This window comes from Musa acuminata, chromosome BXJ3-7 (assembly GCF_036884655.1).
Source record: "Musa acuminata AAA Group cultivar baxijiao chromosome BXJ3-7, Cavendish_Baxijiao_AAA, whole genome shotgun sequence".
Lineage (NCBI taxonomy): Eukaryota > Viridiplantae > Streptophyta > Magnoliopsida > Zingiberales > Musaceae > Musa > Musa acuminata.
In genome coordinates, this window is record NC_088355.1 from 10,705,195 (window position 1) to 10,720,420 (window position 15,226).

The following is a 15,226-nucleotide window of genomic DNA, read 5'->3' on the forward strand; positions in this document are numbered from 1 at the left end:
GGATCCGTCTGCAAATCCTTGAGCTCCTTCAAGATCCGCTTCGAAGCTGGTTCGCCTGTAACCAGCCCCCGAATCGATCGGATCACAGCGAAAACACGAAGAAGAACAATCCGATTCCAAGAACAAACAAGAAATAGAGAGATCGAAGGAACCGCACTTGCAGGAATTCTCGGATCCTCCTCTCGAAAACGCGCCTCTTTCGGGGCGAAGGAAAGAGAGGAGGTTTCGTTACAATAAACCTAATAAAGACGGTAGATTTATATTGCAAATTGCGAGTATAGTGCTATAATAATGGAGACATCATGACGGATACTGATGACCACAATGATGATGACGGATTTCATGATGCTGACGCTTTCAATAATTAATGACAGTGACAACAATTAATTTTTTTTCTATTTCTAAAATTATATACATTAATTCTCATCTCTAAAATATGGAAAACTTTGAAAAATTATATTTTTCTTTTTTATATATGACATTAATTCATGTCATATATAATTATGTTGTGAAAAAAAAGAAAAAAAAAGTCCTGACGGCTGCAAAATATTGTGTGATCCCTAAATATTCATCAAACCAATCATTAGCAAGAGATGGATAACTTTAAACAATTTACAATAATTTCGATAAGCATTTGGGATCAATAAAATTGATAACAATTCAAGTTTCTCGACATCAAACAACACAAGTCAAACTACTGGGTTGACTCATTCAGGTCATACAGGTGTCTCGACCCTCAATTAAGCCAAATACATCTTCCGCAAGCTGAAACATTGTCGACAAACCCAAAGAATCTGAGCAGAGTAATGCTGCAACAATGAACCACACTAAGAAGAAGCATTGCAAGAGACTCGAGTGGTACACAATGAACTCGGCATAAACAGACTTTTGCTTCACTGGGGAGTCGATATGGTTCGTGCATCCTGTGCTGGTGTTGGTGCTGATCCCTCTGACCTGAATTCTGTTGAAGGTCGGTTGCCGCTGTCAAACCTTCTTACTCCTTCGATCATTCTCACCACTTCTGGCATCTTGGGTCTCCGTTCGGGCATCCTCGAGACACAGTTCATTGCGATCTGAAGCATCTCCACCATCTCCTCTTCGATGTTGGGATACCTCATCAGCTCCACGTCAAACACCTCCGCAGTCCATTCTTCACGAACAACAGAATGAACCCAGCGGACGAGATGAATTACCTCATCACCACCACCCACTACCCGAATGGGGGATTTCCCTGTGAGCAGCTCGAGCAATAGCACCCCAAAACTGTAGACATCAGAAGCTTGTGATGCTTTTCTTGTATCAACCACCTCAGGTGCACGGTAACCTGCAGTGCGAGACACAGGTGGGACCATTGGGTTAATGATGGATGGCAAGCCCAGGTCAGCGACACAACCATATTGCTGGTTGCTAAGGAAAACATTGGATGATTTGATGTTCCCATGGACAAGCTTCCCATTGTTTTCGATGTGAATGCGTGCAATTCCTCTTGCAGCTCCGAGTGCTATCTTTAGCCTAGTTTCCCAGTCCAAAGGGATCCTGTCCTGCCCTCTTTTCCCTGCAAAATGTGACACGGAAACTAAAGCATGTTATACTACAGTTTGGCCGATCCATCTTTTAAAGCAAAGATGCATTATCTTATGAAGCTCATTATGGAATATACAGCTAATCGCAATGGCAAAAAGACATATAACATAAGCTCTTTTAGAGTTTTGAACTATGTTCTATTACCAATATCTAGACATCAAGTATTACAACTAGATCTTGGATTAGATAGTGAGTTAAATCTTATAGCTAACCAAGAATCAACACCCATCTCTGTATTCATACACTCCCACGCACCCTCTGCTCTAAGATGCCCAACAAACAATAGAAAAGAGGCAGAGATAACATTTAGAGGTTTTCTAATAAATGTATACTTGTAGGTCTGGAATATTACCTTAATTGCAGAAAAGGAGAAAAGTATCATAATCTCAAATCCTTTTCACATGTCAGCTCTAATGTATTCGGTACTTTATTTACTGTGATATATCAAATACTTTATCCTTAACTTCTAATCAACGGTAAGATGTTGAAATCCCTGGGAAGGTTTACAGCACAGTAAAGCTACTATGTTGCTTGGCTTCATTTTAGACTTCCAAGATCACATCTTTCTCCCACATCATAGAAAAAGGCAAGCAAAAACAGATGGTGACATTTGCGTAACATCTCTGGAACTCTTACATCAAGCTGGTGGAAAACCACTAAAGCAGAATATGATCATTAAAGCTAAAACAAAGTAGCAGATGATACATATATTATTATAGGACTAAAGCACATTTTTAAAGTATATGGAGCTTAATGCTCCCGGGCAAGCCTTCTATTAGACCACCTTTAGGGGGAAAAGATCAGGTAGTAGCCTAAAATAACAAAGTCTAAGGTACGCAAAGAGTATCAGATGAACTCAGAAATCATGCAATTCAGTAACTTTAACATATCATGGTAATTGAACTCTGAAATCTGATTCTGAAACTCATAGTCCCTAATAGAGCCGGTAGCTCTCAATTATGCAAATTACCATCAAACTACTCCTTGAAAAGCAACAATTCTACCAACTAAGCAGTCTAAAAGAATTGAAGGAGCAATAGAAAAAGAATCGATACCATGTAACAAAGAAAAGACACTCCCTTGGCTGTAATAGTCATACACCATAAGCTTCTCATCTTTGGAGTAGTAATATGCCTTCAGCTCGACCACATTCTCATGCTTTATCCTCCCCACTACCTCCATCTGCTGCTCAAACTCTTTCTTCCCAACACCAGCCTCCTTCAGCCGTTTCACCACCACTGTCGTCGAATCCTCCAGCACTGCTTTATAAGCAGTCCCAAATGACCCCTTCCCCAAAACCTCAGCAGAAGCCCTCAGCAAATCCTCTAAATCAAAAGCAAAGGGACAGCCCTCAAAGAACACAAGCCGGTTGTTCGCGTCCTGACTTCCTGTCACGGCCTTCTCTGGTGACCGGTACCCTTTTGACCCTTTTCCTGAGACGAAACTCTCTTCTCTTCCTCTTGAGCAGCAAAGATAGAGAAATAGCGCAAGCATCACAAAGAGCAAGACACATCCGCCGACTGCAATCCCAAGAATTGCTGATTCACTCAACTTCCTCATGGTTATTGCACGCGGAACCTGCGACGGAGATGGCGGCAGTGGCGGCGGCGCCGGCGTTGATGATGGGATCAAAGGGTATATTGGCGACAAATCATTGCCGGAAAATGATGAATTTGGAAATCTTTGAAGGGATTTGGGAATTGTACCGTTGAGGTGGTTATGGGAGAGATTAAGAAACAGGAGGTTTGGGAGCTCAAGATCTGGAATTTGGCCAGATAACGAGTTGTTAGAGAGGTTTAGAGCACTGAGTTGAGTTAAATTGGAGACAGAAGCTGGGATGCTCCCGTTGAAGTCATTGAAGGAGAGATCGAGGGCCGTGAGGTTCTTCCACGGCGAGAAATCCGACGGCAGGCTGCCGGAGAAGCTGTTGAACTGTAGGTGGAGGCCGGTTAAGGTGGTGAGGTTGGCGAAGTCGGCCGGGAAGGGACTGGAGAGACTGTTGGACCGGAGGCTCAGGATCCGGAGGGCGGAGAGGCGGCTGAGGGTGTTGGGTGGGATCGGGCCGCTGAATCCGATCCCCGGGAGGCGGACGGCAATGACGCGGGAGTCGTCAGCGCTGCAGGTGACACCCGTCCAGCTGCTGCAAACGTCAGTGGCCCGGCGCCAATTGAGGCCGCGGCCGTGGGGGGTGGCAGTGAGGAAGTCGAGCAACGCCTGCTTGTCCTTCGCCAGGCTGCCGGCGCCGGCTCCAGCGAAGGAAATCGCCAACCAGAGGACGAAAACCGCCGAAAACATTCGATTTGGACGCATATCTCGCCCTAGAATCATGAATCCCCTTGAAAGCACTATAAGATCTCAACTGTATGGCATATTCCTCTTCAAGAACCCAACTTTTCCGCTACGAAAACGCGAACATACAAAAAGAAGTAAGCCTTAACTGCGGAACACTGTGTTCGACTCAAAGAAGTTACAAAAAGCTTCAAGATTTCCTCACCTCAGCAGGAGAGGAACACGAGGTTGGGATCGGAGGAAGATCTAGGGATAGGACACGGGGAAGGAAAGGAAGAGGAGGTAGCCGTTAAGAAGGAGCGAAAAGAGGACAAGGCGTAGCGGAGACGAGAGCAGCGCCTGGATTTTGCTTAAAAGATGGGCGTCCCAAGCGCTCGCCCACCGCGGGAGGCACTGAATGCAATCATTTACTCACCGAACTGCAAGCACCTTCGGCGGCAGAGAAAAGCAAGAGAGAGCAAAGGGGGCGAAGCAGCGTTAATGTGGAGCATTATTGCTCATAAGAAGGGGGTAAAACCAGAAAAAATCTTCGCCAGAGAGAGAGAGAGAACCAAACCTCGGGAAATGGATCCGCCTCCGACGAGGTGGAGAAGCAAGTGGAGAGCGGCGAACGGATCGGCTCTTCGTGCTTTTATCCACGTTACTGGTGGCGGTAAAACTCAGAGAGAGAGAGAGAGAGAGAGGGAGAGGTGGGGTTGGGGGGGTGTGGGGAAGGGGGGGAAATATGGGCGCGAGTCATTTCAAGAACGATGCCGTACCTTGGCGATTGGATGTGGAGAAGGAACCCACAAAGGGACCCACCCCTGGATCGATCTCTAATCCATCTACAAGGCAGGTAGGCGGGATGAGTAACCGCAACGGTAAAAAAAGGCATGGTTTGAATTTATTTGTCCTTTTTGGCCAATTGCCCTTTGAATTTTCGATATTACCTATTCATCCCTCCGCACATCCAATTATATATCCCCGTCCGTTTATTCATAAATAACAATTATAATTAACTCTATTAATTAAAATACTTATGTATAAATAATGTGATTTTAAGATATCTTTAGGTTTCTTGAGATGGCGGTTTCTTTGGGGGTTTGGATTTGAACAAAGGCTGTGAGAAAGTGAGCTTGGAGGTGACTTTTGCAGTGCTGACTCTCAGTACTTTTTCCTTCTACGAGAAGAAGAAGGAAACACCACTGTTTCCTTATCATCGCACGTACATGAAGCTGTTGAGCTCATGGCGATGATGGTAAGCTTGTCGTGGTGGTGTCGGTTCATCTAATTGGATGCATCACCTTCTATGGAGATTTGGTGTTCACCTTGCATGCATGATATGAGATGCTGCAACCTCTTCAGTCCTCATCTCCATTGATCAAGCAAGCTCTTGAATACTGTTCAGTGTGTGAGACAGACTGCAAATTTGCTTCTCTTGCCGATCAGAGAAGGATTCATGCTCCAGGAGAATGAATGAGCATTACCCATGCTGGAAAATTCCTTCTCCTTGGCCTCTGGTCTGTCTTTATCTTCAGCATCTGCCTGCCTCACTTTAATACACACTGATACCAACAAATCCCTGCAGCATTAACTCTCGGGGACCATCTACCACACAGCCATGCTCCTGATGCTGATGAGCTGGGGTTTGGGTGGTAGCTCGGCTTGTGTTGGCCATGGAGGTAATTGGCTCGAAGGTGATAGGGAAATGGAAAGCTTCCATCTTCCCCCCCCACTCTCCTCTGTTGTACATCATACTCTTGCCACCGTTTGGAACAGTTCTACACCGGAAGGTGTGGAGAAAGGAAGAAAACTATTTGATTACCACTGGTAGATCTGTGCAATGGTGTCTCACCATTTGACTGGCCACTATATGACAGGAAACCCTTTGCTGGAGATCAAACCATGGTTAATGTACTTCTTATGCCAATACTTTATGGTACATCATTGAGCATCACTGTTGTGTGTTGATAGATTCTAAAGTTCAGATTCTGCTGCACCTGCCTTGGCTTCAAACTATTATCTGTAGCCATTATGTCAGTAGTTGCACCAGTGGGGATTCTCTCTCTCTCTCTCTCTCTCTTTCTTTCTTTATGTTCCATCATGCTATAAATTATCATGGTGAATGAAAAGGGTGAGAGCGACAAGATGCAACACCTACACTTTTTCCAAGGATCATCTCAGCCTCTAAAGATTGCTCACTTGAGCATTGCACACAAGATATCACCATCTCATACAAGGTTTTGAGGTTGGAAGTTGAGTCAACCCTGACATGACCAAAGAGTAGCAGCAGATGCATCAAGGATTAAGATCTTTCCGTGTGGGGTGATGCTGTCAGCTCAATCTCGGGATCGGTCACTGTGGGCGAGCAGTCTAACTACTACATCACACTGTCGAACATATGATCGATGGTGTTGCTCCATTTGGCTCCATTGTTGCTTGGACATGGATTTGGAGGCCTCCCCACGACAGTGGATGACTGTGTCAGAGCAGGATAAAAGCAATCAAGTCAAAACCTCAAGATCCAACTCCTTGTTGGATCATCTGCAACTTGTTCTTGTGATGTATAGGCATTTTATGTGATGCCAGCAGGGGAAGGTAGGCCAATCAGAGCACTCATGTCAGACTGCATTCTGTGAAGGGATGAAAGGTTGAAAGAGCAGATTTTGCCTGCCATCACTCTGCAGGCAACACTGCAAGCTCTGAGATGCAGTGTTCATCTCTGGATTAAGCAGTCACCAGCATCCCAGATGGTAAGAAATTTTCTGTTTTCCTGTCATTGGGTTAGATTTCAGAAGCTACAAACCACAGCAAGATGCAGACAGATGCATTGATATGATGGCAATGACTTGTCATTCTTCTGCCCATCCTATAAACCTTGGGTTGCAGAAAGACAAAAGAAAGGGGACAATTTAGCTCCTGTAATCCACATGTCCAATCTAGGCACCAACACAAGCTGTTCACAAGGCATTACTAAATTGCATTATGCATCAAAGGTAGGGGAATATTTACCATAAAGAAAGTCCATGCTTCACAAAGACAATGAATCAAACAACTTAAGTGGCACACTTTTGTTGATGGTTGTTACTTCATCTCCACCAAATATTGTCTATTGGTGCCGCAGCTTACTGAACTATCACTTTTACAGTCAACACATCATCTATCCAAACTGTTTGAAACTTTAACTTAAGGTGTCCTGTTGACCTAATCATGCATTGAACAGATATCTAACTGTTTACACAAACCATGTGGATTTTGTATGACTTTTTGCTTACCTCATTCTGCAGCCTGATGACTTTGCCCAGCAATCTGAGCAAAAGTCCAACTGTTCCACAGATTGGGTTATAAGATGTTTTGAGCTGGAATCCTCTGATGCATTGGGGACTCCTGTGCAGGATTTAAGCTGTCCAACAATTCCATGGCAGTGGCCAGACATTTATGTACCCACCTTGCCTCCTAAAATATCAGCAAAAAAGCAGGTAGACAAATAACATTCATTGTGTCAAATGGTTGTTTAAGTCATGATGATGAAACAAATGCATCATACACTCATTTTGGCTGAGTATCTTCTTTACATCATCTTCTAGTTGAAGGTGTAAATGAAAACATAAGGTGTAAAACTGGCTTTAAAGTTCCTGTGTTTCTTTTGATCATACTACATTCCTACAGTCCTTGGTTTGCAATCTATGCCTTTTCCTTTGATACATTTGGGATAACTGTTATAAGATCCTTTAATTCTGCTTCAATATTGTTGGATCCTATATGAATCTGACTGACTACATATTTCTATAAGCTCTATTCTAATTTGTTCTCTCCTGCAGTATTTGACATAGTGGTCCACTTTTGAGGTCACCTGAGACATAACCAGTTGAACCAAATCCAATAAAACCAAGAAGACGGTTGAGCCACACCAGGAAAAAGAAAAAGGGAACTGAGAACTCAGAATTCAACAGAAGCAGACTTCAATTCAAGATTAGACATCAAGTGCAGTGGAGTTGGATGACAATGACAGAGATGGCAGGTCACAATCGACGGAAGCATCTTTCTTCTTTCCGATGGAAAAATCAAGGAAAACTTCCATTCAAGCAGTATCCGTACATCACTTGCAAGTACACATCACCCATATCTGTTTGTAATGCATCATCTCTCTTCTTGATTGGTGTTGAAGGAGACCTTTGCGCTTGCTTTGATGGATCAGAGGGGGGAGCAGAGAAGACAGTCTCTGAATGTTTCCATCCTTTCACGTCGTTTCACTGGGAAAAGTCATGGGCAATGGACAGAGTGCCTTGTAGTTTGTATTCCTGTAAATTACACCACGATCAATATTGATATATGAGGATTCTAATTGTTATGTGAATGATGAAAAGATCATGAATTCTTGCATGAATTAAGAATTCCATATACACAAATTAGGTTGGAACTCCACACCAAACTCGGATTTCTGTGACACAGACTTGACTATACTTCCATGAGGTGTGTAGAAAAATCAGAGACATTTACAGGGTCAGATTTCTTGACCTCCTTGATATATAACATTTTACTGTTATCATTACAGCATATGGCATTTTACTCCTCCAAGAAATGACAACCTTGACTTCCATGAGATGTAAACTTTAATCCAACAATCAAGAGAACTTGTACTACTGCAGGGAAGGAGGTTGAGGCTGCTTGATGGTCAAATCAGCTCCCTACCAAAGGGTGCCGTCGATGAAGAAGAGGCTATCCTTGCTAATAAAGGAAGCCCACGGTATGGCAAACAGGTTCCTGTAGCCCACGGCCTTCACACCTGTGAAAGCCTAGAAGCCTTTGTATTTGCTCACAAATGCTCCTGATGGCTTCGATGTTGTGGCAAACTTGCATTCTACTGTAAAGCTGATCCAACCTCCACTTCCAGAGTTACAAAATATGTAAAAAGTTTTGCATATGGATTGTGTTTCTTGCCTCTAAATGTTGACACACTTGGTTGTGTCCCTGAAACTATTAGCAAAGAAATCCTTAGCTGCATCGGTTAAAAGCTGGACTGCCGAGGCCATTGAAATGCTACAAGGGAGATCCAGATAGAGTAATGCAGATTCTGTGGTCATAGGCAAGCTTCTAAGATACTGACTACAATACCGCATGCAAGAAACAACCTCGAGCTTATCCACAGCCCATCGACACATCCAGGAGGGTCGGAGAGGTAGTTGAAATGCTTCTGCTGATTATAAAGCCTAAAAGGTCCATGAGAGCAGCTTCCTCTGCTTAAAATGACACAAGAAAGAAAAAAAAAAGGAGTAAGATGCTTCTCCTGCAATGAATGTAAGATGGGATGTTGAAATTTGAAAACAACTCTTCCACCCTAGGTCATATATTCTTCTTCAAAACTTACTAAAACATTAAAGTGCAGTTACACTTGCACCAAATAACACTAAGTATAAATTGTTCTACTATTACCTGATGCTTCAATTCTTAGGGTTGCAAGCCACCAATTGGATTCTTTCATGCCATTTGAAAAAAAAAAAAAACTAATAGTGAAAGATATGCAAAGACGAAATAGGTTTCAATGATTATAATAAAAAACAAGCAAGTATACTTTAAAGCAAGGTTTGTCGTACCGGACTGTACCGCCCGGTACGGGCGGTACGTACCGGTCCGACAGGCCAACGGTACGCGGACCGGCCCGTACCGCACCGACACTGTAGCACTGTACAGTACTACTGTAGCAACACTGTAGCAATGTACAGTACTCGGTACGTGCGTGTACCACTCGGTACACCTGGGTGTACCGAGCGGTATACCGTACCGTACCGGTACCGAGCTCGGGTCGAAACGCCGGTACGGTACGGTACGACGAACCTTGCTTTAAAGTGCAGTTACTAAAACCCTTGGTCATGTATCCTTCTTCAAAACTTGCTAAAACATTAAAGTGCAGTTACACTTGCAGCAAATAACACCAGGTAAAACTGTTCTGAGATTACCTAATGCATTAATTCTTAGGGTTACATGCTGGATTCTTTCAGGCCATTTGAAAAAAAAAAACTAATAGTCGAAGATATGAAAAGAAGAAAATAGGTTTCAATTATTATAATAAAAAACAAGCAAGTATGACAGCAGGTGGTAGTAATGCTTCTAACCTTATAGAAGAATGGGCTATTTGCAGCCAGTATGGCAGAACTAATGTAAACGGATTTAACTCTAAGGATATGAGAAGAACCCACACTTAATGAGTTGGTAATTTGTGAATCATCACCTGTAGATTATTAGAAGCAGTCAAATGACAAATAACATAACTGTGATAACAGAGTAAGTCCATCAAGAAATCAATTGTCCATCAAAGAACTCGTAATAAGTTAAAATGCTCCTTTTAATTTTCTCAAAAGTTAATTGGAATGATTCTTTTTAATCAAGTCAGCATTTCCATGTCGTTCGATCGACTCTAGAAGAAAAAAAATGACTATCCAGGCTTCAGCTAGACATTGACACTCGTATTATTTTAGTAGAGAATGTGTCTAGTGAAACATCCTCTAGAAATAGACTGCTTTCTAAGGTCATTAGAAATGGATAGAATCATGGTATCGGCTGATCGGTTGTGTCTCTACACCAGGATAAGATATAGCGGATGATTGGATAAGTTACAAGCTATGACCATACCAATTAATAAAAAATTCTTATTATCCCAATTTATAAATGCAGGGATAGGTTCTCAGTGACATCATGTTAAATTTTCATCTATGAACAAACTCCCATTTTGAGCTACACTGCACATCTAGGTTGTGGAAGCTATGGTGTTACCTAGGTAAGGATATTCTGTTGAGAGCTTTTGCACTGATGCCTCCCCATGTCTGATAGATTTGCCAGGCTTGGTGCAAGCGATCTTTTATTCTGATCTTTTTGTAGGCAAGTAGCTGAGTTGATCTCACATTGTTTCTTTGAGTGTTCCTTTGCATATGAGTTGTGGAACCTAATTAAATAGAGACTGGGTGTGCATTTTCTTCCTTTCAAGCTTGGCATGTGGGGGAATGGATTAATGAGGGTGTGCAGACTAGGGGTTTTCCTCAGCTGTTATTTGGGGCTGTCCTTGCTACTGTCTTGTGATGGTTGTGGAGGGTGAGAAATGAGATTCTATTCCAGAATAAGATTATTTCTGTGAATGGAATTTTCTATAAAGTTGTTGCTTTGGTGTTGGCTTATGACATGGCCAAGCAGCCTGATGGCTGTGAGCAAGAGCAAGATCATTGGTGGATGTCTTGGAGTAGACCACAAATAGGTTGGGTCAAGGTTAATTGTGATGGATCCTGCGGACATGGAGTTAGGAGGTTTGGGGTTCCTTTTAAGAATTGATACTGGTGATCCCGTGTTTGCTGGATGTAGGTGTGCTGAGGAAAGGGGCGTTCTCTACTGTAAAACTGTGACAGTGCAGGATGGACTTAAGATTGTGGAAATAAGATGGTGTCAAGTTGATACATGTAGAATCGGATTCCCAGATGCTGGTTCAGGTCCTCAACAAGTTTGTACCTGCTCCTTGGCATTGCGGAAATCGATTGAAGATATCTGGCATATATGGAAGTTTTTTTAATCCTTCTTAATCACTCATGTATATAGAGAAGAAAATAAATCTGCTAATTGATTAGCCAATCATGCTAGGCTAACTAAGATTTTATCTTTTTGGAGAGGCCTCCCAGTTGGTATGTCTTTTGTGCTCTGACCTACAGAGCTCTTTTTTACCTCAGGTGTTTAGTTAATATATTCTATATCTTTTCCTAATAAAAGAAAAAGCTAAACTACCAATCTAGGCCCATATCTTTTCATCTTATACCCAGATTTTCCAAGTCAACTTGTCCAACTCTGTTCCCTGTGACCAAAAGTGACTTGCTGTGGTTGATTGAACTGCTAACACTTTTTCCAAACATCTTCAACATGTAGCATGACTTTTATCATAGCCCACTTACATAATTGCCCAATAAGAGACATGCTACTAGGTGTACACAAAATACACACTCCATTTCAATCAACTTTGTGTTATATTAAAATATAAAAAAACGCACACCCCTTTGGACAATATGTGGATTTTTTCACTACATTTGGCAACCAATCTATAGTTTTTTTAGACTTTCTTATCACATAACCCTTATGACAAAATTTATTGGTAGTTTTAACTTAAAGTTTACATGTCGTCTAGATTAAATACTTCAAATCCTTAAGATTGTGTCCCCCGTCCAATCTACACAGTTGATACCTTTCCCAAGTGGGTAAGTTACGAACAAACAGTTCTCAAGATATGATACTAGTACTGTGGCAGCTAAATTGAGCACTAGCAACATGAATCCTAGATACCTAGACACCAAAATTATTTCTTTTGTGTGTGTGGCAGCTAAACTTGGACGATTGATGGACCTCGCAAACGGAAGAGCACCAAAGGTCAGAAAGCCCGTTTATTTTTGTTGTCGATCGTTTGCATATTGTATTGATAGTTCATCCTAGAGCAGAAGTCCAGTAATTTACCAAAACATATCGATCCAATTAGAAATAGATCATATAATGGAACGAAGAAACGAAATAAAGAAAATAAGGCAAGGAATAATAATCCAAGGCAGCCCAGAAGGCTGAGTCAGAGATAACTAAAGACGAGCCGGAAGGGGGCTCCCTCTCACCTTTCTCCTTCGCGCCGCCGTCCCTCCGTTCGAGGTGGCCGGCCCCGCCATGATCTCGATCTGAAGCACGCGGCCGGAGACGTTGCTGGAGTCGAATGCGAACTCGAAGCTGTGGTCGCCGCCGGGGAAGGCCTGGTCGGGATCCATGCCTCTCGTCGCTGTGACTCGGTTCTCCAGGATATCGGCGCCGCCTCAAGGCCACGACCGAGAAGGGATAAAGAAACGGCGGACTCGATGCCACAAGAAGAAAGAGAGAGAGAGAGAGAGAGAGAGAGAAACGCCAAGCCCTCGTTTTATACGTAGGGGAGGAGTATAAATTAATATTATGTTAGATAATTCGAGAATTAAGTAGCTAATGCTTAACTAATTAATATCATTTAATCTAATGATCGTTGTAAACAACGGAATAATAACCATAGATTATAGCAGGTGGTTTCTTTTTGAACCTAATAAGTTCTCCACGTGTAAGTCTAAACCGCCGCGTTTACCTGTTTTGTCATTGGAGAATATACTGGGACCCACTAGTAGTATATATATATGTGTGTATTTAGCATCCAAAACTAACAGATTAATATGATTAAATATCAAAATTAGTGAGGAGATGGGATGATATTAACAGTAATATGGCAGTATGCATCACCAAATCATAGCTTCTATACACGTAGAGTTATTCTGTACACTTCAACTGGATCAAAAGCAAATGATAGATGGAAGCTCCATCTTTAGGTCCTCTTGCTTGAGTTGGTGACTGGCTTCCGGCTCTTCTGCAGCATGCAGGATGACGCAAGAACCCTAATGCAGAAATAGTTGAGTCGTTGATGTGGTTGAAACTGCAGCAAATAAATGGACGAAGCCAATCTCTTCTACTTCACGAGACCTGTCAAATTATGGTGCCAAAGCCAGCAACTACTGCAGCTGTACGTGCATCATTTATATCCGATAACATTCTTATCAAAACATTAACGTGTACATGTATTAGCTTTGAAACTAGTAGAACAGTTGCTATTGCCAATGTTTCCATCGATTGAAGTGTAAGTTTACTCTTCATCTATCTTTGTTGAACTTCTACTTTGTATACGTGATTATGTTCGAGTGTTTACAACATATTTCTTCAGATATCTTTCCCGACAATCTTTATGATGTGAGATGATGCTGAAAGATAGCAGCATAGTTCAGTAGCATGAACTCTATCTAGAGAGAGAGAGAGAGAGAGAGAGAGAGAGAGAGAGAGAGAGAGAGAGAGAGAGAGAGAGGAGCTCCCTTCAATCCAAGCATGAGAAGAAGGAAGGAAGGTCGTCTCCTGGCGCATGCTCACCACTGTGGTGCAGGGAGTTGCACCGCAAAGGTATGCATGAACCAGCAGCCGGATGTGCCCTCTTCCCCTCGTAGATTGGACTAAAGAGAGCTCCTTGAACTTCCCATATACCTTCACCCACCACTCCAAGTGCTCCTCCGAGAGCTTGTGTCCGAAGAATAAGGTGCGGCGATGATGGCCTTAAATAGGCTCCAAATCGGGAAGATGGCGACAGGTAATGATCTAACGCCAACTGTAGCCTGATGCGGGCTGCCATGGAGGAGGCCGGAGGAGAAATGCATCTCTCGGTTGTCGAGCTCGTAGTCACGTGAATTTGGATTTATATATTGGGGAAAGCGAGGGGGCATCTTGCTGTAGTTCTCTTTCCGTAGCTTGTCTTTGTCATCTAATAATGGGAATCTCATGCACAGGTTGGGCTCCCGACTTGCTTTGGCATCTCCCTTCTGCACCTGCACACCATCTTTGTTCGAGCTTTGGTTGGCAGAAGGGCAGCATCTTCGTGAGCTTTTATCGTGAGGGCTTTTGGAGGGAGAATGAGCAAGTGATCGGATTAAAGAAATGGGAACTCAGGCTTGATGATGAAGCTGCTGCATCATTTCTGACGCTTGTGATGTTTGAGTGTGCGAGGACCCTTCTCTTCTCTAACAATGCACACTCTCCTTCGACATGATCACATCCTGATGACGCAGACATGCATGTCGAGTTCTACAGTCAAATCAACGATCATGTTCTTCCCTTGCTATAGCCCTCTTGGTGCAAAAGAATGATTCTTCCTGCACCATCACAACCTGCAAATGCCAATAATAAACGAACATATATTCAAAGGCAAGTAGATAAGCAGATTACTTTATGGATGGAAAGTCGGATCTCCTGGAGGCCTCCAAGAAAAGTTCATTCTTAGCATGGAAGCAATCACCAAACAAGACTTGTTTTCAGTTACCAAGAAGAAGCATATATCCCCACCATATATAAGTAAGAAAAACTTGCTTTGGTTTATAACTAGGAAGCTTCATCAAGGAGAGACCTAATTTGATGTTGATATATAGCTCATAGTGTTTGGTCGTTTTCTCATTATGGAGATAGTTCAGACATATTCCTCCTCATTTGGGGTGTGCTTTATTTATAGATCAGTTGCGTATATGATGCATTATTAACCTCAATGCATTATCAAGTTACAAGTGCTATGGGAATAAATGCTTTGCTATTTGATAAGATTAAACCTGACTAGTTAAATGTTAAGAACATCAAGTGATCATGAAGATCTAACCACTGAACAAATGGTTAGATGGTGTATCAAGTAAAGTAATATATGTCTGGAACATATTCTTCTTCTTCATGCTCATCCTCTCCTGGAACCTCAATTTTACAAGGTGTCATTCTCATTCTGTTCTCTTTTCCACTATTAAACTTGAATGCATTTCTTTTTCAT

General features: G+C 42.5%; 1 protein-coding gene and 2 long non-coding RNA genes across 7 annotated transcripts; 1 reads left to right on the plus strand and 2 right to left on the minus strand.

Annotated features, from left to right (window-relative positions):
- Positions 1-567: 567 nt before the first annotated feature.
- LOC135583664 (probable inactive receptor kinase At4g23740) lies at positions 568-4,565 on the minus strand. 5 transcript variants are annotated; one of them, XM_065160953.1, is made up of 4 exons: positions 4,430-4,565; positions 4,079-4,302; positions 2,640-3,982; positions 568-1,555 (listed from the first exon to the last, which is right to left on the minus strand). In XM_065160953.1, the coding sequence occupies exons 3-4, from the start codon at positions 3,910-3,912 to the stop codon at positions 894-896; spliced, it is 1,935 nt and encodes a 644-aa protein (XP_065017025.1). In that variant the 5' UTR covers positions 3,913-3,982; positions 4,079-4,302; positions 4,430-4,565; the 3' UTR covers positions 568-893. The 5 variants fall into 5 exon arrangements, with proteins under 5 accessions (XP_065017025.1, XP_065017027.1, XP_065017028.1 ...); XM_065160955.1 differs by having other exon boundaries at positions 4,079-4,292; positions 4,430-4,548; XM_065160956.1 differs by lacking the exon at positions 4,079-4,302 and having other exon boundaries at positions 4,430-4,544.
- A 44-nt stretch (positions 4,566-4,609) lies between these two features.
- LOC135642231 (uncharacterized) lies at positions 4,610-7,990 on the plus strand. Its single transcript, XR_010497905.1, has 3 exons — positions 4,610-6,605; positions 7,140-7,331; positions 7,674-7,990. It is a non-coding gene; the product is annotated as an uncharacterized LOC135642231 (long non-coding RNA).
- Positions 7,991-8,209: 219 nt separating this feature from the next.
- LOC135642230 (uncharacterized) lies at positions 8,210-14,532 on the minus strand. The gene is made up of 2 exons (XR_010497904.1): positions 12,483-14,532; positions 8,210-9,089 (listed from the first exon to the last, which is right to left on the minus strand). It is a non-coding gene; the product is annotated as an uncharacterized LOC135642230 (long non-coding RNA).
- Between the last annotated feature and the right edge of the window lie 694 nt (positions 14,533-15,226).

Excerpts from the sequence above, each read along its gene's own strand:
- LOC135583664 (XM_065160953.1), bottom strand. The coding sequence starts at position 3,912 with ATGATTCTAGGGCGAGATATGCGTCCAAATCGAATGTTTTCGGCGGTT. Across the intron at positions 1,556-2,639 it reads TGTCTTTTCTTTGTTACATG|GGAAAAGAGGGCAGGACAGG; the intron begins GTATCGATTCTT and ends CACATTTTGCAG.